Source organism: Pseudopipra pipra, chromosome 1 (genome assembly GCF_036250125.1).
Source record: "Pseudopipra pipra isolate bDixPip1 chromosome 1, bDixPip1.hap1, whole genome shotgun sequence".
NCBI lineage: Eukaryota > Metazoa > Chordata > Aves > Passeriformes > Pipridae > Pseudopipra > Pseudopipra pipra.
In genome coordinates, this window is record NC_087549.1 from 124851107 (window position 1) to 124875926 (window position 24820).

The following is a 24820-nucleotide window of genomic DNA, read 5'->3' on the forward strand; positions in this document are numbered from 1 at the left end:
GGTAACAGGAAGAAGATAATCCTATTCTTACCAATGCCACTTATGCTGTAACACAATCCCAAACTATGCCACCCATCAGGGAGGGTAAGCAAAAGGGGGAGTGGTATAAGGCTGAGATGATCCTTGGGTACCTGTTTAGGACAATTCCGCAAGCTACTCATACTGCCAGAGCAGGAGCCAGTATCTGACCCTGGGGGTCTACGAATGCAGTGAGGAAGAACCTGTGATTTAACAAAGCAGTATTAGAAGCATGTAGATTTGCCAAGAAAATAGTAATGGACAGGAGGGAATACCATTTTTCCTTGCAGAGGAAGGCAGTAGAGGCCAAGAACACAGAAATGGACATTAAACATCGAACTCTGATGGAAACAAAGAGTTCCCTGTCTGCTTTCCTGACGGTCTAAGAGGATGGCACCAGAAAATACACAGAAGTTGGTGCTTGCTGACTAACTTCTATACAACCACGATGCCCTGTTTAGCCACAATTAGTGTTAACTATATTGGGAAAGAAAGCAGAGACAGAGTTTTAAGTACAGAGTGGTCATGGAGATAAGCTATGTACCACACATATAATTAAAGTTGTATGATTATATGAAATAATAACAGTCATTCAGCTATAAATATAACCATAATTGCTGGGATAAAGCATATAAGAGATGGTTTCATATGAAATTTTGCAATTTTTGTAACTTTGTAAAAGCACAGAATACAAACTTCTATCTAAAAGATTTCACTGGTAATTTTGATTGATAGCTTTTATCAACCGTATCTTTAACAGTAGTAAAATAAGCATTCATTTGTTACTGTTTCTTACACACTATGCGTTGTTAAAAATGCTATGTCTGGGTGTGGAAAAATACTTCTTTCAGTGGCTGTCACATTTAGAATTTTTTTAAGGCAGAGGAAGAGTTTTATAGGGCATGGAGGTAGAAACAAGGGTAGGGCAGAGCTTGCATGAGAAGTACTGTCCAGGAGGCACCTGAGCACAGAGCACTTTCCAGGAAAGGAGATTTTTGTAGGTAACCAGAGGAGCTGTATGGGGTTTTGGGTTGTTCAGGCAGGCATGGAAATTTGCTGGTCGGAAGCTTTACTGGAGGAAGGACACTGTGGGACTGGGAAGACATTTGTTTTCAGATATTTTTGTTTATTATATCTTTAAAATGATAATTCCTTTCAGTTTTTTGTTCCAAGAAAACGTAGCAGTAGAGCTGTGAAAGAGAGCTGAAGATTTTTAAACAGAATACTTTTAAGACTAGAAAACTAAAAACATGGGGAGAAGAGGAGGTCGATTAAGCTAATTCTGTTTATTCACTAGATTAGTGCTACTTACCACATGATGATTCCTTCACAGTTCTGTGTGACAAAGGCCTTGAGAACAGTAAAAACCAAGCTCACTTGGAATGAGAGTTTCAGGTTCAATTTAAGTCATCCATGGATTATACAAAGACACCAGAGTAGCAATGACCAAACGCAGGAGGTTTATTTTGGTATTGATTCAACCTGACTTATCAGAAAGAACCATCCCAGGAATGTATCAGATTATGGTTTGGAGGAAACTCATTTCAATTGCTTTCATTCTGTTAAATGACCCCTAACTACCAGCAGGGCAACTTTACATGTGTGTGTGCACACACATACATATGATAAGGCAGAAAAAGGCCGTATGCTTCATTCGATTCAGCTGAAGTGGATATTCGGGACAGTCCTCAGACCATGCTTTTAACTTATGTGTCTTTTTTCTTGAGTGCTCTTTTGGAAAACTGCTTCTTAATTCATTCAAAGTTTTTCTTTTTTTTCTTTTTTTTTCTTTTTTTTTTTAAACAGGGAATAATCATACAAATCCTGTCAGCTCTTGATAGTTTATTGTGTAGGTCTCTTTTGTTTCAAATTTGTCAAATTGAAAATATGTGGCACTACATGTTTCTATCACAGAAAAGTGTTGGCATCACCAACATTGACATATTTAAAGGATATACAAAGTGAACTAGACAGTAATCCTTATTATGGGTTCTGTACTTAAAATAATTAATCCTGGCTTATAATAGTACTGAAGGGGGTCATCTGAGGCTGAAGAAAAATGTTTCAGAAGTGTTCCTTTGGATTTTCAGTAGTTCCATGGATTGCTCTGGCACTCAGTTACCAATGATGACAGAAAGTCATCTCCCATTGCAAAAAGAAGTTCTTATTAGATATACTCTTTCTAAATTATATTTTCCACCTGTACTTTTATACCTGCCAGTCAATTTTAAGCTATCAAGGGACAGTCAGAGAAATGTACAATTTGTTACCAGAAAAGAAGTTTAGACACGTGTAGTGTTCACAAAACAACACACAATAAAACAACCATTACAACAACAAATAACATTTTGGAGGACATTATTCAAGAAAGTATAATTATTGCAGAATTATCATACTAACGTAATACACTATCTGAATACCAAGTGCTTAAATGTAGTATCAACCATTTCATAAACACCTAATATATGGCAACAAAACAAATGGCAGCATAAGTTTGAATAATTTTGTTAACGAAACGAAAATATCAGCAACTTAAACTCTTTCAGGAAAGATTCACCCATGATTTGGCAAGCTAAGTCCTAACGGTGAGATTCTTTGGAAGCTCTAACAGTTACAAATGAAATCTGAAACCCAAAAGACCACAGATGCAGAAACTCTCCTTGTTTTCCTCTGAGACTTGTCTAATGTGGGATTTGGACAACCTCTGTACTCATCCAGTTGGGCAGCAGGAGGGAAGTACCTGCTGTGTAGGACAGACACATATAGGCAAGGGGAGAGTCTCCTGGTGCCTCGTTGCCCGTGAGTGAAGTAGCGTGACAGCAGGGAAGGGAGATGAACTGAGCTGAGCATGTAAGGGAAGCAGCTGGACCAGTCTGAAATAAATGGGAAGGGAAGGCAGGACAGCACCTCCCAGTGCCACCTCCTGTGGCAATGAGAGGAATGAGATCCTTAGCAGACACTTTCAGGAAAGAAATGCTCTCTCTGCAGATGCAGATTTTTTAGGACTCTCTCTCTGAAAGTGTGGTCATTAGGCAGAGGCTAGAGACAATGATTCATAAGCCAAGTTCATGAGCTATACTGCATGCAAAAAATCATATGCAGGGCACTGTCTGTATTTCTTCTCCAAGACCTAAGGAATATATCATAAGACTTCTCTAATCTGATAAAATTTTTTATTGGATATAGCTAATGACTGGTGGAATTCTATCCACCCAGATCCATATACTTCCCTCTTCTAAAGATCTGTGGCCAGCCAGCAGACTATTAAAAGCTATCTACATAAATTTGTTGGGGAAATTAGAAAGGAGCAAAGGTAGATGTATAAAACAGACAGACAGGAGAGATGTGGCACCGATTCCATATAACATAAATACCTCATTGTGCATCACCAGCTTTTCTAATTATAAAAACCTCAAAAAAGGGTAACCTTCATGCAATACTTAGGCTCATCTCCTGTTGTAATATTGCCAAGATGACATTCATCAGACATGTAAATAAATTCGCAAAAAAAGCAAAAGCGTAGCATTCAATTCAGTATAACATCACACGTATAGTACTTTATATATCATTGGTGTAATTCTTTTTTCTCCATTAAATATTACCTCAAAAGTGTATCAAATGGATATCCACGAGTGCTCATTATATTGTTAAGCAACCCCCCAAAATGCTTAGTTTTGACAGTTGGATGTAATCAAGTAAAAACCATCTAGATTGACTCCTCAGAGAAGAGAAGATTTGTTCTGATTAAAAAACAACAACAGTAACAAAGAAAACAAACAAACAAACCGCCACCACCACAATAACTTACTATTGTGGCAGCAACAGAATTTCAGTAAACCAAATTGTTTTACATCCCTAGTACTGTCATACTGATGCTTTCCTCATTAGTCAAAGAGATCAAAGAAATCTGATGTCTCACAAGGGGTTTGAACTACAGTGAAGAGAACTCTTAACTCCTGGTCAGTTTTTGAACACCATCCAAATCAGATAAACAACACGTTGCTGTTCTCAATGAGACTTGTGTGAAATGGGACTGACAGTCTCAGGAAATTCAGAACAAAGTAAAAAACCTTTGCCTTGCATATGAGTTTGACTCATGCCCAGCTCTGTAGTGAATCTCACAATTGTTCTGCAGACTTTCTTGGTTTATTTTGTAGTCTCAACTCTTTTCTTAGCAGCATGTACCTATAGTTTCAACCTATGACTATCACTCTATGCAATAGCAAGTGATATGAGTAGAGACCAAGCAATAAGCATAGAAATTGAAATGCCCAGTCCTTCCTGAAAAAACCTTTAAATGTCAGATGCCAGTCAATACAGGACACTTTATGTTTGTTAGTTTCTACACTCTAGATAAGAAGTACAGTAAAAAATTTCAGTTCTAAATTGATTGAATTCATGTCTATAAAATAATTTAACTTTAGGAAAACCATGTTAGACTTCATGAAAACATATATATTCATTCACAAAGATGTAAGAAATATCTGGGCTGCCGATACCTAACTACACTGACAAATTTGATAATTCTCATGTCAGAAAAGCACTTGTTAAATTAAACAGTTAGGCATCCCATTCCTGAGGCTTCTTGTTTCAAAACCTTGTCAACACTAGATAGATCTCCTCTGACATGATCCTAACGTCACCATGGCTGTTTCAGAAAAAGGCATCTGTGATTCTCCAGTGCAGTGGGTAGATAATCCACTGCCTCCTTGGCTGCAATCTGAAGCACTGCTCTGTGGTTAGTCCTTTCTGTGTATTGTAAATCTGCCACTGTGAACTTCACAATATGCAACTCTTCTCAGTGGAATTTCAGAGAAATCAGTATGCCCTGTCTCATAATTTACCATTTTTCTTAAGACTACACCAAGCTGACAGCACACCATCTGATAGCAATCCACAATGATAAACATCCAGGGAACAACTCCAGTGTGTTTCCCTACTGCTCTCATCTTGCTGTTTACATGTTGCAGAGCTGCGATAGCTTGCATACAATTCTTGGAAGGTGCTTTTTTTGTCATCCAAAAATTCTGAGGCTGTAGCAGATCTTTCCAGGTTCCCATCAGAGCTTAATCCTCCCACTCAGTGCTCACAGTACAGGCCTCCAATGGTTACTTCACATGCATATTTACTCAGTGAATGCACATGAAAGCGGTCAGCTTCACTTTCTTCCCCTCAGATCCTCACAAGTACCCTACAGAACTGGTATTTTCCCTAATACAAACAGCTATTCAATGCAACACTTATTTTTCTAGAGAAAAAATGGCAGCAAGATGGAAATGGAACACGTAAAGGCATAAAGGTAAACTGCAACATACAGATCTTGGGTCTAAAATCTTACAGCTACCTACAGTTTCATCCTGAACACCATGTAGAAAACTCCAGAATACAGTACAAAAATCCCCCCTAATGCCATTTACCATATGAGGGTATTGCAAGAAAACTTGCTAGCAAACCCTAGTTTTGTATGGATGAAGTAACAAAGCAAGCATAGGAAGACTGACAAAATAGCTAATGTCAAAATCGTTGCTTTTACAGATCTTCTTCTAGCATGCTTTTCTTCTGTCAGTCAGGCATTAATAACCTTTCCGTAACCTTGAATTAAAAATACCACATGCAGATTGATAGTTCATTCAGATGCCATACTGCCATGTAAGTCATTGGGCTTCATGCTGGAAGTCTAGGAGCACGTTAGATAAACACCTGTAGGAATGGCAGGAGTATTCCCAATTCTAGTTCATAGCAAATCCTTTCCATTTCTGTTTTCTTGATGATTTGCTATAAACCAAATACTGGGCATATCTGTTGAACAATTACTTTTCCTACGTCTCAACTACAAGTTGCATGAGACTGGTGCGATTCTCTACATTGTGGAAAAAAATTCTACTTAGGATCAACAATGTTATAGTAAACCACATACTAGTACTACTGAATACAAAACATTTAAATATAAAGTATCTTTTTACAGACTACTGCAACACCAATAGTAAGTGAAATCTCACAATGGCTAATGTTTGATTCTTTTCAGCTATCACACACATAAATAAGCAAGAGCATTCACACTGTGGAAAACACTACAAACATATAGGTAAGTTGTAAACATTCTGCAGCAGACTCCTGCTCATGTCAAGTGAAGTGCATACACATTATTCTTATCAAAACTTACTTTTAAACTGCCTTAGAGACTGCCTTGTGTCCTACAGTTGCCAAAGATAAAAACGAGATAAAAGAAAACCTTCTTCACTTTCATTAGTCGTGTTGGGTGGGAATAATGCACAGTGAGTTATGCATCCTACTGTGCCCAAAGAGGATGAAGCACCCATGAGGCAGGATGCACAAGAGGATCCCATATGACGCTACGTGTTCTTGATCTGAGATTTCAAAATCTGTACATTTTGTGTAGTACTTGGCTAAGCATTTCAGTGTCTGAACATGAAAGTTTAGTAACTGCACTTAATTGTGTCAGAGCTACAGTACTGCATTTCACCTGAGCATGCTGTCATTTATATACCTACATATTATATATCTATCCATATATGTACATAAATGAATGTACCCACTTGCAAATAAATAACTAACATATTTTGACTAAAATAAAAGATATACAGGAAGAAAGTTCTCAAGTTCAAATAAAATTCAGAATTTTAAAAATCATCATGCCATGCTAATTCTAAAATATTTATTTCCATCTTGATTCTGGAAATAGGACTGAATCCATCAGTATGTGGATTGGAAAGTGAATAAACAGTTTCATTAAGGAGACATGTTCGTTCCAACAATGTTTATTGGGTCAAGCCTGCACTCTGGCTGCATATGGTGTACCTTTAAATGGGGCCGTTAAACTACCAAATAAAATGTCAAAGTCTGTCAGGTCTGGAGCTTTTATAAATTGTTTAGACTGGGGATAATTTGGGTTTCGTACATCATGCCTTGCAGATCGCGCGGCACGGAGATAGGAGCGGGAAGGCGGTCCGGGAGGAGCACGCGGGGCAGGCAGCCTGGCAGCTGGGCACCTCCTGGGCCATCGCCCTCCTCTTCCTCCTGGCCTGCTGCCTGCCTCCCCTCTCGCTGGGTGGTATCCTGAGGTTATGCACGTGACTAAATAACCATATTAAAAAAAAAAAAACAAAAAAAAAAAAACACAAACAAAAAAACTGACTTCAAAGCCAGCGCCGCCGGAGATGCGAATGCTATGAATGACTTCACCTCGGGCTGCAGCACCTCTGCGCTGGAACTACCCACCGCTGCTCCAGCTCATGCACTGCCACACCTTCGTGGCCGCCCTCCCGGCTCCCCTCCCGCCACCCTCTCCGGAGCACAGCGCTGGAACAACGCCTGCCTTCAGCCCCCCGCGCTCCCGGCCCGCCCGCTGCTCCCACCCACGGCGCGGCCCGGACCTCACCTTCAGCTCCCGGGAGGCCACGCGGGCCGCCAGCTCGATGACACAGCCCACCGCCATGCGTGCCGCCCCGGCCGAGTGCAGCTCGTTCCAAACGGTGTCACTGTCCACCTGAGCAAACAGCCGGCCCCGGGAGGAAGGCAGGGGAGAGGGGAGAGGGAGAGGGAGAGGGAGAGCATGAGAGAAAACAAACCCGTGAGGGAGGGCTGGCAGCGTGACAGCCCGTGTACAATAACATCAGTCTTCCGTGCTGGCCAGCTGAAAGGCCTTCTGGACATGGCTTTGCTTATGCTTTTTCTCTGCACGGGCTTCTCCAATGGAAACACATTCCTGTCATGCCTCGCTGCCATTCCCTGTTTAGATTTCTCATTACAAACAGTGTTACATCGGCCGGGCCAGGCCTGCTTGCCAGACGCTCCTCACGCCGGCTGGAGGGTTGGCGAGGACCTGCCACCGCCCGGACCGAGTGTCCATCGGGAACAGCCATCGCTGGCCCCAGCAGCCGGCACGGGCAGCCACCAAAGCTGGTCAGTGGCACAGGCCAATGCCTCTTTCTTAAAAACGAAAAACAGCAGTAAGCACTCATCTTTCCTACCCAGGCAGGAGTTGGCTGTGACTGAAATCAGAACGATTTAATTTTTCGGAGTAATTTTGGTAGTCAGTATTGCCATAGACAGAAAATTGAATTAAATAAAGAGGGACCCTTGCTGTATCTCCAGTTCTGATGAATTAATAAGTTTTGACTGAAAGCCCTTATGTTCCATTTTGTAACAGATAAATGTGGTTATTTAAAGCAGAGAAAATTATCTTCTGCAATTTCTAGATGAGCCAGTGTAACCTATTAGACATTGCATGTATGTTACAGGAAATATTCTAAAGAAAATATTATAAAGATGGCTAAGCAGCACCATTCTGCGGCTTCAATCAGTATGCTAAAGTTTTACTTTTGGAATCTATATTTAGGAACTATTTATTTGGAGAAACATAGCAACACATATATGTGAAATATTGTGTATCCCTTTATGATATTATGCTAAGCAGACTTGCTGATGTTAAATAGTTTGAAAAAGTTATCCAAAGAGACAGCCAGACTTCCTCGATGCTCCATGGGAAGTGCATTTAATTGTATCATACCGTACAAATTTATCATGAAAAGAAAATCGTTTAGGGATAGACAAAATACTGTGGCAGATGCTATTTGGATGCATTCCAAGCACACTAAGACATGTTTTCAGTTTGAACTAGAAGCTTCTGTTCCTAATTTCTTTGGGGGGAAAAAAAAAGGAAGAAGAAAAGAAATCAAGTAATTGAAAATGGATGCAACTGCTCTCAACTCTGGAGGTTCTGAGGAATTTCTCTGATTAGTCATTTGAAACAGAAAGAAGTTTGATCTTCTCTACACCTGTCAAATGTCTTCTGTGTTACTGTTACAATAATATTATATTTCAAGCTACTAAAATGATCTTAATTTCTAGTGTACTGGACCTGATTTTTCTATCATTTTGATCAGTTTTGTGTGCATGCAGCAGAACTAATGACAATAGTTTGTATTCGCAGTAGACTTAAAAAAGAAGACTGGATTTCACTTACAAAGTTTAGAATAACAGTAATCTAACAGCACACTGTGTTTTCATCTGAGAAACTCAAATGTTGTATAAACACAATTAAGCATCATCGGCTTGATGCAGGATGATGTGTTATATCTGTTTTGTAGATTGGTACCTTGACATTTAATGAAATTTAGTAGTTTTCCCAAAGATGCACACTAATTAATAGGTAACTAAGAAAATTACAAGATATAAAAAAGAAGCCAAGTATTAAAAAAAAAAATTACATGTATGTAACATTAGGCAGACCTTCAGATTGTCTCTGTCTTGCTCTAAAGCAACTGTAAATCAAATTTCATTTTTAAAACAAATAAAGAGATAAATAAGTAGAGGTCATTGGTTAAATCAATTTAATCAAATAATAATAAAGTTTGAAAAATACTGTGCAGTATTTTAAATAGAGAACTATCAATAAGAGGGTTGGGAGGCAGTACTTTCTTACCATTTTTATGGCTAGCAAATTAAGGTTAACATGAAGGAGTGGCTGATGAAAATGATTCAATGGCAGCTGCTCAGTACACCAGGGCATGAGCAGGAACCTGCATCCTCAAAGGGACCATGATTCATTTCCAAGAAGTCTGATTAAGTTAAAATTGTAGCCACAGCTTGAGAGTACCCACCCTTCAAGACAGTTGTCTGCTCTGACATGTGAGACGGCAGCCTCTCCATTCACTGAATGCTGAATATTGGCCAGGGTACAGCATTTATCATTTTCTGCTTTCAACTGAGTGTGAGGAGACTGAACTGTGACAATAAGACCAAGTATCTTCCACTGAAAAATTTCCTTCAGACCACTTGAATGACTGCTGCCTAAACATACCTGGACTGGTAGAAAAAATGGACAATTGGGGAACAAAACAATGTTTCCTGAGAAATTTTCAAAAATGACCACCTAAATGAACACAGGAAATTCAGGCTATTTTAGCTAATCTCTTGGGTGCGGTACATGAAATGAATGGTAAAGTCTCAAAGCCAGGGGTAGTCAACTGAAGCTGCATACTTTAATGCACTGTTATAAAAGAGAACTAACATAAATACATGAATAGTTACTCTGAAAAGGCACAGTATTATAAACTTAGATGTCAAATCCTATTTCATATTCCTGCAAAGTTAAGACTGGATTTCTGAGGAACATCTCATGAAGAACAACCTAGAAGAACTTGCATCACGTAGCCAATGCTTTAACTGTAACTAGAAAATGCCATCTCACTCCATTTTATATCTCTTTTAGTTCTGTGTATTGCCTTAAACGTTTCAGGTGTTTAAACAGAGATTTTATTTTAGCATTACTCAATGTTTACTTTGTAAATTGCTGTTGAAATACAGTGGTATAAATGGCAAACCCATTAAAATTACAGCTACTAGCCTGGCCCAGTTGTCAGGCTGTATATGAAATGCAGCTATGTAAAATCCTAGTTGATATGCTTTTCTTTATTCCTGTGAGATGAAATGGTTAGATTTTATACAAGTAAAGAGAATAAGATTAGACACTGTGGTTTCCTGGCTCTATTTCATGTATATATCACATATATCTGACAGCCTATCTAGATGCTGACTATGCATGAATTTGTGACAAATATGATGGCTTCTGAATCACAGACTATGAAAAAGTCTTCAAATTCTTTGGAGCAGCTAGAGAATTCAGTGAAAAACCTATCTTGATTAGGATTGTTTTGCAGACAATGTTACACAAATTTACAGAAAATTCAGCATTTCTAACTGAATTCTACCACAGAATCTTAGGCCTTCTTTCTGTTTATTTAAATATATTATTTCTATTTAAGAGTCCTTTAAAGAAATTGTCAGGGTAGGAAAATCTTCTGAATGTCTAACCAAACAAAAACATTTTTTTAAAGCATCAAAATGTCAGTGTTGAACTATGAGCATACTACACATTTCATTATCAAAAATCCTATCACTGCTGCAGCTCTTCAAAGAAGGACTGTGCATGAAAGCCCCAAGAACCAGAGAGCATAAGTCCTATCTGAACACTGACTTTCTAACACACATATGGATTTACTTCACTCCGAGTTTCCTGAATGAGCACTGTAGGTTGCAGGCTTTTTCAAGCACATCTAGTATAGCTCAATCATTGGCATGTGTAGCAAAGCTAATACTCTGTAAAGCTACAGATGATAGAAATTAAGCTACCTGTCCCTGAAGTGGATGTGGAGGCATTAAAGAGGAAGGGAATGACTTAAGTGAAAAGAAATGTAGGTACCTTCTCCTGACTGAATGAAACTAATGTTTCAAGCCCCATGTTCAGAAATTCTCTGCTTTGCACTACAAGAAGAAATTGATATGAATGCTTCCTGCAAGAAATATCTATGTGATAACTTGACTTTCACAATGAAGACTTCAAGCATACTCAAAACAAGCTAGGAAACAAGAAGCCTAACATCAGAGACATTTCAGCAGACAGAAAGCTTGTACTGTAACTCCTCTTGGTTGGAAAATTTCGTGTTAAGGCTGACTGTAAAGTTTGGAAGTTATATTATGATATATATAGATATACTTCTTACGCCTTGCTTGAGTTATGGCATGTGTATCTGAAAGTGGAGAGGAAGGATATGAGAATACATCTGAGAGAGAGATTGCTTACTTAATGATCTTTATGAAATCACTGCAGTTGATGACCCTGGAAATGTTACTTGTCCTGCTGTTTACATTTATCTGGAATGTACTTCAGAGGGGCAAAAAAGTAGTGTGAATAGTAATGTGAATAAAATGAATAATTTCGAAGTATTTTTAAGATGTATTTATAACTGCTTTATGTTTTACCTGTCCCTTTCCCTGCTGCAAAATCTCTTGACTCCTTCTCCTCTCTTTCTGTTCTATTCCTTTTGGAAACCTCTTGGAATCTCCCTAGTGATCAGTGGATCCCAGTTCTGCTGACCAGAAATGCTGCTCACAGTCTGACAAACCTTTCTGTTTTTCAAACCCTGCATGGTTTATTAATCTGTACAAGTTATTTATCTCTCTTAAATAATTATTGTAAACTCTGAAGTTGCCTTAAATACACATCCACTGATAACTATATAAAAATACAAGAGAGAGCCCAAGCTACTGCTTTGGGATGGATTCAAAGCATCCTAGAACTTTCTCTCCCCACTCCTGCTCACACGCACACAAACACACACAACTTATTATTTAATGTAAATCCAGCGTTTACAGTGGAATTCTGATTTTATGCCTAAAACAAATTAAAAATATACTGAATTGCTCATCCTGCCCTGTATTCTCTGCACAATTGCTGCCATCATTAAAATCAAAACCAGTCCTAGACTTACTACGTGTCTCTGCAAGAGAGATTCTACTTATTCTCTGAGAACAGATCAGAAATGCGATTTGTTCTCTATGTGTTCATGGAAACTTTCACCTCTGATGCTTCTTTGATAGCAGTCATTGTATTCTATGTGTCCAATATCCGTGGCAACAACCTGAAAAGTAGCAGTTCTTTACAATAGTTTAAAAGGATTCTTTGCCCTTCCTTTAAAGAGCAGAGGTTGAGCTCAGCTATTCTTGCATGGAAGTTAATTCGGTGTGCACTTCAGACAGTTACATTTCAAGACAAATATGGAAAAACAACTACATTAGAAAAAATTCTGTCCTTTGATATAAATGGTTATAATACTGATGAGTAAATAAAATCTGATTAGCTAACAACATTGTACCTATTTGAAGTAAACAAACTGATTAAGAAATCCGTGACGAATAATATTGGAGAATACAGACATCCTCAGTGATACTGAAATTTAATAAAACTTCTGTTTTGCAGAGCAAATTCCTGTGCTTTAGCTTTAAAAGCATTCAGAATCTCACACTCTTCCACTTATGCCAGAGCAAACATGTTTCCATCACTGGGGTTTTTCAGTTCTCTGGCATGAAAATAGAAATTAAATATATTCCTGAAGTGTTGCAACCTCTAAAAATTGTGTGTGGCATTTTGGTACCACTTCCAGCAATGAGTCTGTCATTCTTGGAGACAGTTGGTGCCAGCGAACGCTACCGCATAAGTCTGTAATACTTTGCTCCTGACCATGAGCAGTGCAGCTTCCCAGGTGTCACGCTCATAGCTCTCACCTCCCACTCTTACAGATGTCCTGGTGATCATTCATCACCTTTGTGATTTCCACTAAGAAGCAAAAGGTCCTCAATGTGCTTCTCAGCTGCTGTTTCATCTCACCATGACTAAAGAAGCGAAGGTGTGCACATCATCTCCAAGGAACAACTTCTAACGAATGGCCTGTCAGCCACGTCTCTCGTTAAGGAACAAAGGAGAAGAGGTTTGCACGGCTGACGTTTCTTCCATAAATCCCGCATACAGGAAGTGTGTAAAAGTGGACTACTTTAGGAAAAATATGTACAGTGAGCTTCCTTTATTTTTACTGCTGTGTTAGAGCTGTATCAAAGATTTTTTCTGTCAAAGGCATTTCTGGCTGTTTTAATCAAAACCGCCTGCCATAAAGAGTACCCAAAATATCAGCTTTTCATATTTTCTTGCCTACCAGTGTGGTTTACAAATAAATTGTGAAGGGGATGTGATCTTTAGGCTCCAATGGTTCAGAGGATCATCACAAATCATTGCTAAACAAAAAGTATGGAATTCCCTTGGTCTTGCATTGGCTTCTCTACTGTGTTTTAATAATTCCAGTTGGAGAATTTATCAATAGTAATATTCTTTGAAAAGGACTTCTAAAAAGAATTTTGGAGGCTAATAATTTTGACCCAGAAAGTCTCTTTCTGGCAAGAACAAGGAATGCGGACAATACAGGTACCCACTGTATGTAGAATATTTAACATCTTTAAAGTTTTTCCTGCCAATAGCGGTCTAACTTGAAAACCTATTATAAATCAAAGCCAATTTCCATAAAATGCTCTGTAAAAATTGCTAAATAAAAATTAATAATTGAATGCCTAGCAGAGCTGCTGATGTTTTTAGTCAGCCACTGATAAAAATGCAGCACCCCTGCTTCTATAAAAATGGAGTTTATCTAAAGGTTTGTAAAAAAACAAGTAAATATATGAGGTCTGTATTAAAAAATAAATAGCTTTGCATTCAAAATGAGACTCAGAAAAAAGTCAAGATGAAGCCTGAATAGAATAATATCTTAAGAAGAAATAATTTTATTTTGTTTCTCACTTAAACTAACTTTTATGACGGGCATCTCTGTATCTCATAAAGCATACATTAAACACTGTAAAGGAACTCAAAACCTCAATGAAACAGTGATGTGTGGATCATTGGTAGGGGGAATGGAGGAAGGATAGCATGGATTAGATGTGGATTAGAACTTGTTTTTAGAAAAAACTCATAAATAAAACACTTAGGCCCAGATTCAAGTGTCAGATATGTGGCATATATGACCAGATGCTTGTAAAAAGTGTTACTGCACTTTCAGACCTAGCTGTGAGAACTCTATTAATTTCACTTTATATTTGTTTTAGTATTTAATGGGTTAGTATGTGAAAATGCTTGTGCAACTGCCTTCGTATGTTTGACCCATGCAGGTTCCGGGAGTTTGTGGACAAGTAAATACAACGATGTATAGTTGATTGTAATGCTTACAGTTACAGAAAATGCAACTTTTTTGTGCAAAATTCAAGCCTTATTTTTAAAAAGTTTTGTCATTTACTGCTGAACACATTTTTAGTAATACATAGCATTTCAGCTTTCTTCTTGGATGTAGATGATCTTTATGTTAGAGGCCACCATGGAACTATGCTAGAACCTGGTGTTTATTCAGACAAGCAACACATGAACATTTCCTCTTCAGAGAGCTTTTCTGGGGTTAAATTATAAATAAACACATGATGTGTTTTTAAAGTGCAAATGTGGATTCTGCTTTAATTATAGTATTCCCATCAAATCCATATGTGTGATTAAGTCCGGGGACAGTGAATAGCATAATAGGTTGTATATGGTACTATTCCATTGTTTAACGTATGTGTGCGTATTTGTATTTATGTAATGTTTCTTATTTTGGAAAATAAGAAGGCTTCTTTGTATAATGCTGGCCTTTGGCAATACAACAGTTTCTAGGAAATGCAGAAAATGAGCTAAGACCTTTAAAGATTTGACTTTTTTGTAGTTCATTAACTTTCCAATAATTTTCTGTGTTCCATGTGTCGTATCTTTGTTTACAATTTTAACCTGGTCAAGTAGCAAAGAAAAAAGGCCCTTTGTTAAAAAGGGGAAAAGAAATTGTCTGGGGGACTGAATTCTGTATTTGGCAAGTTGGCAGATTACCACTTCAGCTTTCTATCCTTACCTGCTGCAAGTAAAAGCAGTTTAGGACTATTCTAAAACAGTCCATTGCACCTGCAGCAATACCAAGGAGCTATTTCTCTCAGTTGAATATTTTCACTCTCACTGGTCTAAACATCAGGCTCTGTGGTGGATGGCACAGGGCCACCTCTATGCCATGGAAGGACAAGATAGGGACAAAATATCGGCCCTATAGTGTGAAGAGATTTTTTTCCTTTTTTTATGGCCATGGTGTTGATATGCTAAGTGTGGAATCCTCTCTCTGCCCAGAGATGGGACACTGTTAGACTTTCCAGAACCAGAGATGAAGTCCCTGTACCTCAGTAAAGGAAGGCTATCTGTCTGCTGTTATCGAGATTCATGTTATCAACCTTGTTAACTTTTTTTTTCCCCCTAAAATCAATGTACCTAAAATTTGGAACTTAGTTGTTTCAAGTCCCTGTCAATGAAGGAAATCAAAACACCTTCAGTCAGTTCTTCTGATCTTAGGTGAACTGACTCCTGCTCTAGTGATACTTATGGCTATATGTGGTTATATAGGCAAGAAAGGGTGATCAGGGTCCTGCTTTGGCTGTTTCAGTAATTTGTCTTAGATTAGGTACATAAAAGCTGGACAAGTGAGTTTTCAGAGAATTGTTGTTCTGAACCGCAAGTTAATTAAATGTGCAAGTTTTATCTTAATTCCTTCTTTCTTCATTAGTTTGCCCACTCAAGAAAGATGTGAGCTTGTCAGCTAGAAAACCCAGAATCCTCGATGCATGAGAGCTTGACTAAACTGTAATATTAATTGATATGTTGCTACAAAGCATAAACCACTGAAACAGCTGACTGCCATGAATTGCCAGAACTGACAGGGTATACCACCTAAAAAGTGCATTCACCAGCACAGCTGGGAGTACATCATACACCCTCATTCCCTCATCCTGTGCATAGCCTCAGTAGGTTTATCTGGAACTGCATCAAGTGATGGAGCACAAAGTCCCTTAAATACTCTGGAATGACAAACCTCCAGCCCTTGCTCTGGTTTCATCCCCATTGGCCTTAAGTTGTTCCTTGAGGTGGTACCACAACGGTCTTTTTGATCACATATTTTGTTGACCTCTGCAGAAAATATCACACGGTCAACACCATGTACCTGTGAGTCCTAAAGAGTCTGCAAAATATATCAAGTAAAGGATAACATGCTGTGAGGCTGTTTTGATTAAATCTTGAAATTTCTTTAGGGATGGTGTAGCTGACAGAGGCTTAAGAGGTAAACGAGTCCTTCATTCCCAGAAGCCTTCCACAATATGGTTCAAAATGTTATAACTGGCAAATTTCGGTAGGTTAATAATAAGTCATTTAAATTAATAGTGAATATATTGGCAGCATGGTATACTAAAGATCTGACAGTGGAAGGCTTAATATGGAATAGATAAGCTTCTGGCACTTACAGATTGCTTTCCCCAAACCAGGAAACCAACATTTTTTTTTTTTTTTTTGTTGAAAGGACTATACCTATTTTCTTACAGCCTGAGATATAGGGGAAAGACACAAGTTAATTCTAATATCTGTGTGGAGGTGGTGGTTAATTTGAGTGCCCAAACCACAGGCAGTCTGATTTCATTGTAGACAGATTTTTTTGTGCACACTTAAGGAGAGAGACACCTAAGTAGCGTGGACCCTAAAATTTGCTATAAGGAGGCAATGCCATTGACAATATTTTCTTAATTTTTAAACTATTGTACCACAGTAATGGTACCAGTAGCTCTTATAGAAATAAGAGGAATAAGAGTCATAATGTGTAAAGGCTAAAAATTCTTCCTGGGCATGGACTGAGAAAATCAAGGGAAGAATGAGAAGCAGCAAGAAACAATTTTTTTCCTGGATGACTTACTAACTAAACTTGTATAGTAGTGAAATCTTGCCTTTCTTATTGCATTTCTTCCTGTGTGGTCAGGACAAAAAGTAGCACTGTCCAGCTGCCACAGCAAGGGATGCCAGGAAGAAAATTTAACATTCAGAAAGCAGGAATATTTTGTAAATTTTGTAAAAATATAGAGAGATTTTATAGCTATGTATTTCTTTTCTTGGTAATTACAGACCAAATTGTCTTCTGATATGAAAGATCTAAGCTACATTTCAGTTAATGAAACAAGACCAGCTTATCCCAGCAGAAAATATCATCTCTGTTTTACTGCTGTAACAGCAGAATTAGAGGAAATGCAATGGACATTCTGTAATATGTACAAGCCATTCTTAGCTGTTTAGATGGCTCAATGTTTAGCCCATGAACCACTTTGTTCAGTTCACTAAACATTAATTCTTCTGAAGTCTGATTTCTTGCAGGGTGGTGTTCTTCCCCGGCTCCTCCTCTTGCAATTTAAAGGTCTGACTTTACACATTACAGGTTTGGAGCAGTGTCTTTAGGGGGGTAGAGCAGGGGGATTGGATAACTGCCCAATTTCATATGATAAAAGTGAAATTCTCTTCTGTCTGCAGGAAAATCCCCAGGGAACAACGTATGAAACCCAAACTTAAATAAAATCATATCCTGTTTGCAAACATCATATTCCCTTTGCTTCTCAGTAATCTGGACCCATAAACCCCAGCACAGCTTGAGAGCCCATTCCTCATCTAAACAAATGCCATAAGCCCCTTTATACTTTTACAACCATGTCAGAAAATAATATTGACTGCCAATAGTGATGTGATTGGAGTTGCCTCCTCTGAGCCATAAAAGAAGCAGTCTGTTATCAATTTCTCTAAATGCATCAAGGGAATTATGGGTCGGTTCAGTTCCAAGTTATAAATGACAATTCAAAAGCCGCAGAAGTGTTTGAAGCTGGGAGCCGATGATGACATTATCATAAAAGCCTGCTCTTCTTTCCTTTTGTGGTTTTTTTTTTTGCCTATCAGCTAGACAAAAAAATATGGCTGAGAAATGAGTTCAAGATTTCTTCACACAGCAGCAGGTCAAACAGGCAGGAAAACAATCACTATTTTTAGTGACAGACTGAGATAAGGAGATGAAACTTACTCCCATTAAAAGTAGATTTCTGCTTCTCTTATTGTTATTTTCACAGCACAACAGGATAGGAATTGCATTGATCAAATGATCAGTTATAGCTCTGGTGGCTGTTTACAGATGAAAAACTGTGGAATGATCTGACAATCCACAGAACCAAAATATAATTTGTGATTATTCTCCCCATTTGGCCACTTCACCTGCAATCTACCCACCTCTCCTGGAAAACTTTTCACATTCCAAACCTCTGACCAGCTGCAAGAAACCATCTCTTGTTATTAAAACTGCTGGCCGTAGAGCTGCTAGTCTGTCTCCAACACAAAGAATTTCATCCCCCTGGTATTAGAATTCTTTAACAGCAGTTGGTTCTGGAACAAGGTTAAGCTTGAAAAAAAGGAATAAAAAGCATTATTGCAAGAGGGAGGTCCCATACTTTAGTGGATGTTATACTGCTGACCCTGGATAGTCCTATGATGGAAAAATAACCAAAATTGAAAGAAAAACTGTTATTTGCAAATTTAGCAGGTTAGTTTAGACAATTTTTGTCTCTCTTTGTGAGAACTGTTCAATTTACCTTTAAGGATGAAACAGCTTTTGCTCTTAGATAAGTAAGCTAATTATTACTTACTTAGTTTCTTATAAAACTGTGAAGTTTATTGTTTGATTTCTTCAGAAAGCCTAACATACCAAGCCATATATTCACCAATGACTGACAAAACCAATCCCTAGCACTACCTGAAAGAAGATTCATATGGATGAAGGGTGCTTACAAAATGAGTAAGTTGTAACTTTATATGCATTTTGCACTGCTACAAAAGATATAATGCTGTGATGGAAAAGGATCAGAAAATATTAGTTATGGACACAGACTGCCTCTTGTTTGCTTTTCAAAATTCTTGAAAAAAACTTTCTTTCACTGTAACTGTAAGTAATATCCAAAGAAGAGGATCTCTAATGTTGACTGCAGTTTTAGAACAGAGATAACAAAATCAGTAATAGAGTAGCATTCAGAGTTATAGAGGTTAGTTAGACTTTAATTTGGGAACAATGTGAGCCATCCAAAACTCATGTCAATACAATCTGTAAAGCCCATCAGTTGATCAATGTCTGTGAAGTCCTGAGTTCCAGTCCTTGATCCAAGAACAGTTTTCATTCTGTTCACTGATTTTTTTCAAATCAAATTTATAAGCTTTCTGTGGAGCAGGGCCTCAGAGCTTGGATTTCACAGTATTTATAAATATAAAATAGGTAGACTATAGCCTTAGGTACATGGGCTGTATCCTACATATGCTCTGCCTTACTTGTTTGGCGCTCTTTACAGCAGTGGCACAGCTTCAGTGCGTGGTATGAGGGTCTCCAACAAGAAACAACATTTGATCTCCTGTGTGGTAACAAGATCCACTAAGAATGGGATCTCTGATATTAAATCCAGCCTGGGAGTGTAGAGAACTAAGCCTAGGTTTCTCATCCCCTATGTGAGTAGTCTAACTACTAATCTGTTTCATAATAGACCTGCATAATAACAGCCAGCAAGGTCTCTGCTTGGCTAGAAGACAATAGGATGAAAGACCTCTGAAAACCCTGGTTTGAAACGCAATCATAAAGTCTCCTGCAAGAATGGAATTTTTTTTCTTAACATTTTCTCATTGTATTCTGTAGCAAACAAGTAGTGATGCAAACAAGCAAGAAAAAAATTACAACAAACATTAAAAAAAATTCTTCCATCCATCCTTAAAGTCTTTGCATGAATTACTCTTCCTCCTTTACATTGGTTACACTTTCTAACTGTCAATTAAATTCAGAGTTACTAAGTAGCAATATTTCTTGTTTCTTTCCACCATCATTTCTGAAAGTAAACTTAAGAATTGCTTTCCACATAGTTTGAAGCAATTCCCTATCCCAGAGCTCATCTTAACCAATCAACAGCTAAATATCACTGAAAGAGAGCTCCTAATCTGATTATTTACCTTGAAAAAGGTCATAACCCATTCCTTTAAAAAAGCCCCACAGCAAGCCTGACAGTAATAATATGTAGAAAGGCAAACCAACTAGAAAAAAAATAAATAAAAGATCTGTTTCTACAACATGTTCTTTAACCCAATTGCCATGAATTTAAATAAGAAATAAAGCATACAGACTGAAAAAAAAGGTGTAGGTTAATTTAAATGCTTAAAAAAATGAGGTTACACTGAGCAATTCTGACTTGTGTTAGCTTTAGAGTAGACAAAGTACTGTCATTAGTTGGAGGATTTCAAAGAACATCTCTAGTCACAATTTTTTAATACCACAATAACTTGTTTCACAGAAAAATCTTACCCTTTAATTTTCAAAGGGTGCCATAGTCCTATTTACTATCCAAGGCCCTTAAATAGATTTTTTCAAGACAGTTTTTACTTGGAAGCTTGAACATTCTTTCTCAACTTTATTCATTTCTTGTTCAATTTTCTCTGCAACAACGGTATGAAAAATTACCTTTTTTGTACACCAGTATGTACATATATGCATGCATGTGTGAATATGTGCACACAGAAGTTTACGGAGGTGCATGTGGACATGTCTACATGTCAATATGTAATGTTTGCTGAATCATGTACAGAAATGATACCCAGGTTTCCAAATTAGCGAGTTACTACTTCCAAATTTTAGGCAGAATCTTCAGCAAGCTAGGCCTACAGTGGAGGAGCTGGAATGATTACCACTTCCTGATTCTTTTTTTTTTAAGTCATAGTGGATAAATCCTCAAAAATTACTAAATACTGAAAGGTAAAATGCATTTTTTTCTTTTGTGTGTGTGTGTGTGTTAAAACCTTACAAAATGAGTATTTCTTCTCTCAGATATCTCATCATAAAACCCCCCTGTATAAACATACTAGTATGGTATGGAATTTATCCTTTGTGAAAAATAGAAGTAAATAAAACTGTAGAAAGTTGCATTGAAAGTTGACCTCCAGAGATTATGGCTTTATCTCCGCTCAGATACTCAGAGAGATACTCAGAGAATTCACTCAGAAACAGGGAAAGGAAATCTCATCCAGACAGCCCATTGTTATCTGGAATTATGATCGTTTCACTTTCATATTGATGACATCAGTAAATAATGGACCCAGTTGGACCAAAAGTGTCGAGTGCTTTTGTGTTAAAAACTCATGTATGAGAAAAATTATTTCTCCCTGGCTTTATCTTCACTAGAATTTAATAGGAGCATGATACCAACATCAGTAGAAATTCTATGTGTTTTTCAATAACTTAGCTTCATTCTTTTACCTAAGGTTGCAACATATTTTTGTCTGGAGATTTTTGTCTACTGTGTCCTAATACTTGCAAGCTTGTATTTCAGGTTTAATTCATTTCAAAACAGGACATAAAAATGCTCATATAATTTGTAACTTTAACAATACCCAAGTTACTAGCTAGCAGCTAGTGAGCCCTTTTCATGCTAGATGTTAGTTTTGGTAATTTTTTTTGTCCTTTCAGAGAAATGTGGAACTATATTTACTTTTCAATAGTACACAAAACAGCTTCTCCAAAGCTCATTATGCTATGAAAATTGCTCCCGTGTTACTTTCCTCAAGAATAGAGCTTACGTAAAAAAACCTAAAGTGGCACAACTCAAGGAATGGGTACATTTACACGAAATGTGTTGCTGTCTAACTCTTCCATATGCTTATTGTAATGTACTGTCTTCTGTGTCTTTGAAAAAATAGTGCAGTAATGGCTCAGGTTTCATCTCTTTTGTTTTTTATCAGCTTCTGAAGACTTTGAACTGATAATGCAGTAGTTCTAAAGTATTAATGAATGAACACATATGTTGAGTGCTGTCCCTCTTGCAAAAAAACCAAACATATACTTACCCCAAGTCCCCCACAAGGCAACAAGGAAAATAGTTTTTGAGACACGTTTCCTATATATTAAAGAAAAAAGAAACATTAAGCATAATTTATCAAAATGACATTTAAATACTCAAACAGTATTTCCTTACTCTTTACAGTAATTCAGATTTTATTATTACACTATGAAAATGCCATATATTAGTATAAAAATAATCACAATACTTAGAAATCAAATCAGCCATGGGAAAGTTAAGGTACTGTTATGCAACAGTGACAAATCTTAACATTGGAAAGCAGTATTTTTAAAGGAATGTAATGATCAAATCTCCACAGAAAGTCACTCTGAACTAGGGTGACTAATCATCCCGATATCTGTAGCTGATAAGCATCTTGTCTAAGCTAGTCAGCTTCTTCTCCAGCTGGTGGAGTGAGGCAGGTACCTCCACCCAGCCTAGATGACTGATGGGATGAATTATACTTGAGAAATACCTGTTTCTTTTCACTGATAACAGAGGGAACTCTCATTAAACTTAAACGAAACTGTTCATTTCTTAAATTTGTCTCTCTGAGAGAGCTTTTCCTTTGAAAATTGCAGTCTTAGTCTTCCTATCTATGTAAAAATGCTATTTTCTTCATTTACATACCATCAATGAATATATATATTGTTTTAGTATTATTCAGCAAATACATTATACTAAAGGGAACAAAAACTTAATAAGCTCTAGAATCTAATGTCTAGCTAGTTCTACTCTATATATTAGCTAATATAGGGTTTATCTTAATATTTATACTCTTTATTTATTCTTGGGGTTTTTTTGCATTTTTTGGTTTGGTTTGGTTTTTTGTACTACCTAATTCACTGTTTATCTTGATAAGGACAATATGAAAACTGGGTAAGGATCTCAGGATTTGGTGCAATTCCTGTCCCAATATGAAATCTGATCCTAAGGCAGCCATAGAAGAGAACATAAGCTTTTTCCCTGCCATATCACAGAACTGGCTTTGTAACCTTGCCATCTGGAGGAAACATTAGACAGTGAATCACTTGAGTTAACCTGGAGGAGCCACCAGTTGGGAAGGGACAAACACTGCAGTTACTCATGTTTAGCAGGTGCCAACAAAATGCATAAAGACAATTTTCAGCCATCATCTTTGAAGTACAAGGGACCAGACTGCAAGGTCTGAGACTAAAAAAGTGCTTTACACTTTGAGTAAAATCCAAGATGCATTTTTAACTGGCTTGAGGTCTTTGATCAGTTTGCACAGTGTGCCAGAGAAGACAAACAAAACCTCCTGTGGAGCTACCAGGGGAAATGCAGGTGCAGCAGCTATACAGAGTATTCTCATACTGTGAGTCCTGATGGCCCCAGACAAGCAAGGAAATGTTGGCTGCAGGAGATTGTCAGAGTAGAGGTACAGGTTGGAGTTTCCAGAACTCTTGCTAAGCAGGTCCAGTGATCAATGAAAAAGTCTTGATCGGGTAACTAAAAAATTAGTGCTGTTAAAGTGCCAGGAGACATTAATGGAATCATAAGATGCAATTTGAGATAACAGAAGGGATTTTTAGATTATTGAATGATTAGACCTTTTTTTCTTAAATTCCATTGCAGAGTTGAGACACAGGAGACAACAGATGAATTCTCATTTACCTCCCTGCAGATGGGCTCACTATGCATGGTAAACACTATTAAAAACAACAAACACAAAGTAAAAGCAGAAAAGCAGATGGTTAGGAGGAACTCTAAAATCAATCAAATGGTAGTACTAAAACAGGAGGAAACAAGCGTGTAAGCCTTTTCAGTGTATCAAGAAACTTTCCAGGATAGTCACTTCTTATTGGATGATATTAAAAAAAAAGCAGTTAACAGACTATGCAGAACAAGAAAAATGTTGAGATTTCATGAAAAGAACAATGGGGAAAGATTGTACTAAAAGAAAGTGAGACCATCACTTAGATAGCCTCACAAAAAGGAAAGAGCTCAAGACACTCCGCCAGAAATTAAAATCAATAGCAAAAAGCTGAAAATTAATTGAAATGAGAATCTCCCATGATGTTTGAAGTTGATGTCCCAGAAGATATTGGTTTACTTCAAGTCAGGGAGAAGGCAAATTTTAAGTAACCAAGTGGTTTTGGCTTTGCACTAGGGCAGAGTTTGTGCAAATCAGCAAATCACTTGAAATTCAGTACAACAATTTACTGATAGAGCTAGAAATGATCCAAGATTTGTATTCTTAAATATCAATGCACAAAGTCAGGAGAAGCTGGTTTGTCAAATTAGGTTCTGAGGCACCCCTAACTAACTAAGGTCAGAAGTCAAGGAAGCTGCTTAGAATGTTGACAGCTGGGGACCGAGAGTCTGATGAATAGGAAAAGTGATGGGCAAAAACTCACTTTCAAAAAAAAATAAATTAAAAATTGTGGTCACTTTTAACCTGATTATTCTGAGTACCATCCCTCAAGAACGAAGCCTTTTCTGTTACGTGTTTATTTCCTCACTAACTTGAAATTGCAATTGCATGGATGCTTTCTGAATGCATATTTTAATTATACTCTAAATACTGACTCACTGTCAGGAATGTGTTGACAGTATATTTCTCTCTTTTACAAATTTTTAATCATTGGAAACTTGACTTTTAGTAACGCTTAATGACAGTTGGAGAAGGAAAAAGGAAGCAAATTTGTAAGGACTGTTT

The 24820-nt window shown here is 37.6% G+C and overlaps 1 protein-coding gene across 15 annotated transcripts in view; it reads right to left on the bottom strand.

The window, feature by feature from the left end:
* HDAC9 (histone deacetylase 9) overlaps positions 1-24820 on the bottom strand; it is a 460274-nt gene that overhangs the window by 102771 nt on the left and 332683 nt on the right. For all 15 annotated transcript variants that reach the window (XR_010435224.1, XM_064675750.1, XM_064675761.1 and 12 more), the window contains 2 exons: positions 22148-22197; positions 7418-7525 (listed from right to left, as the gene is read on the bottom strand). Coding sequence is in view for 14 of the 15 variants with exons in the window: in XM_064675750.1 (XP_064531820.1) it covers positions 7418-7525; positions 22148-22197 (158 nt within the window). In the remaining variant the exon portion in view is untranslated. The remainder of the gene's footprint in view (positions 1-7417; positions 7526-22147; positions 22198-24820) is intronic.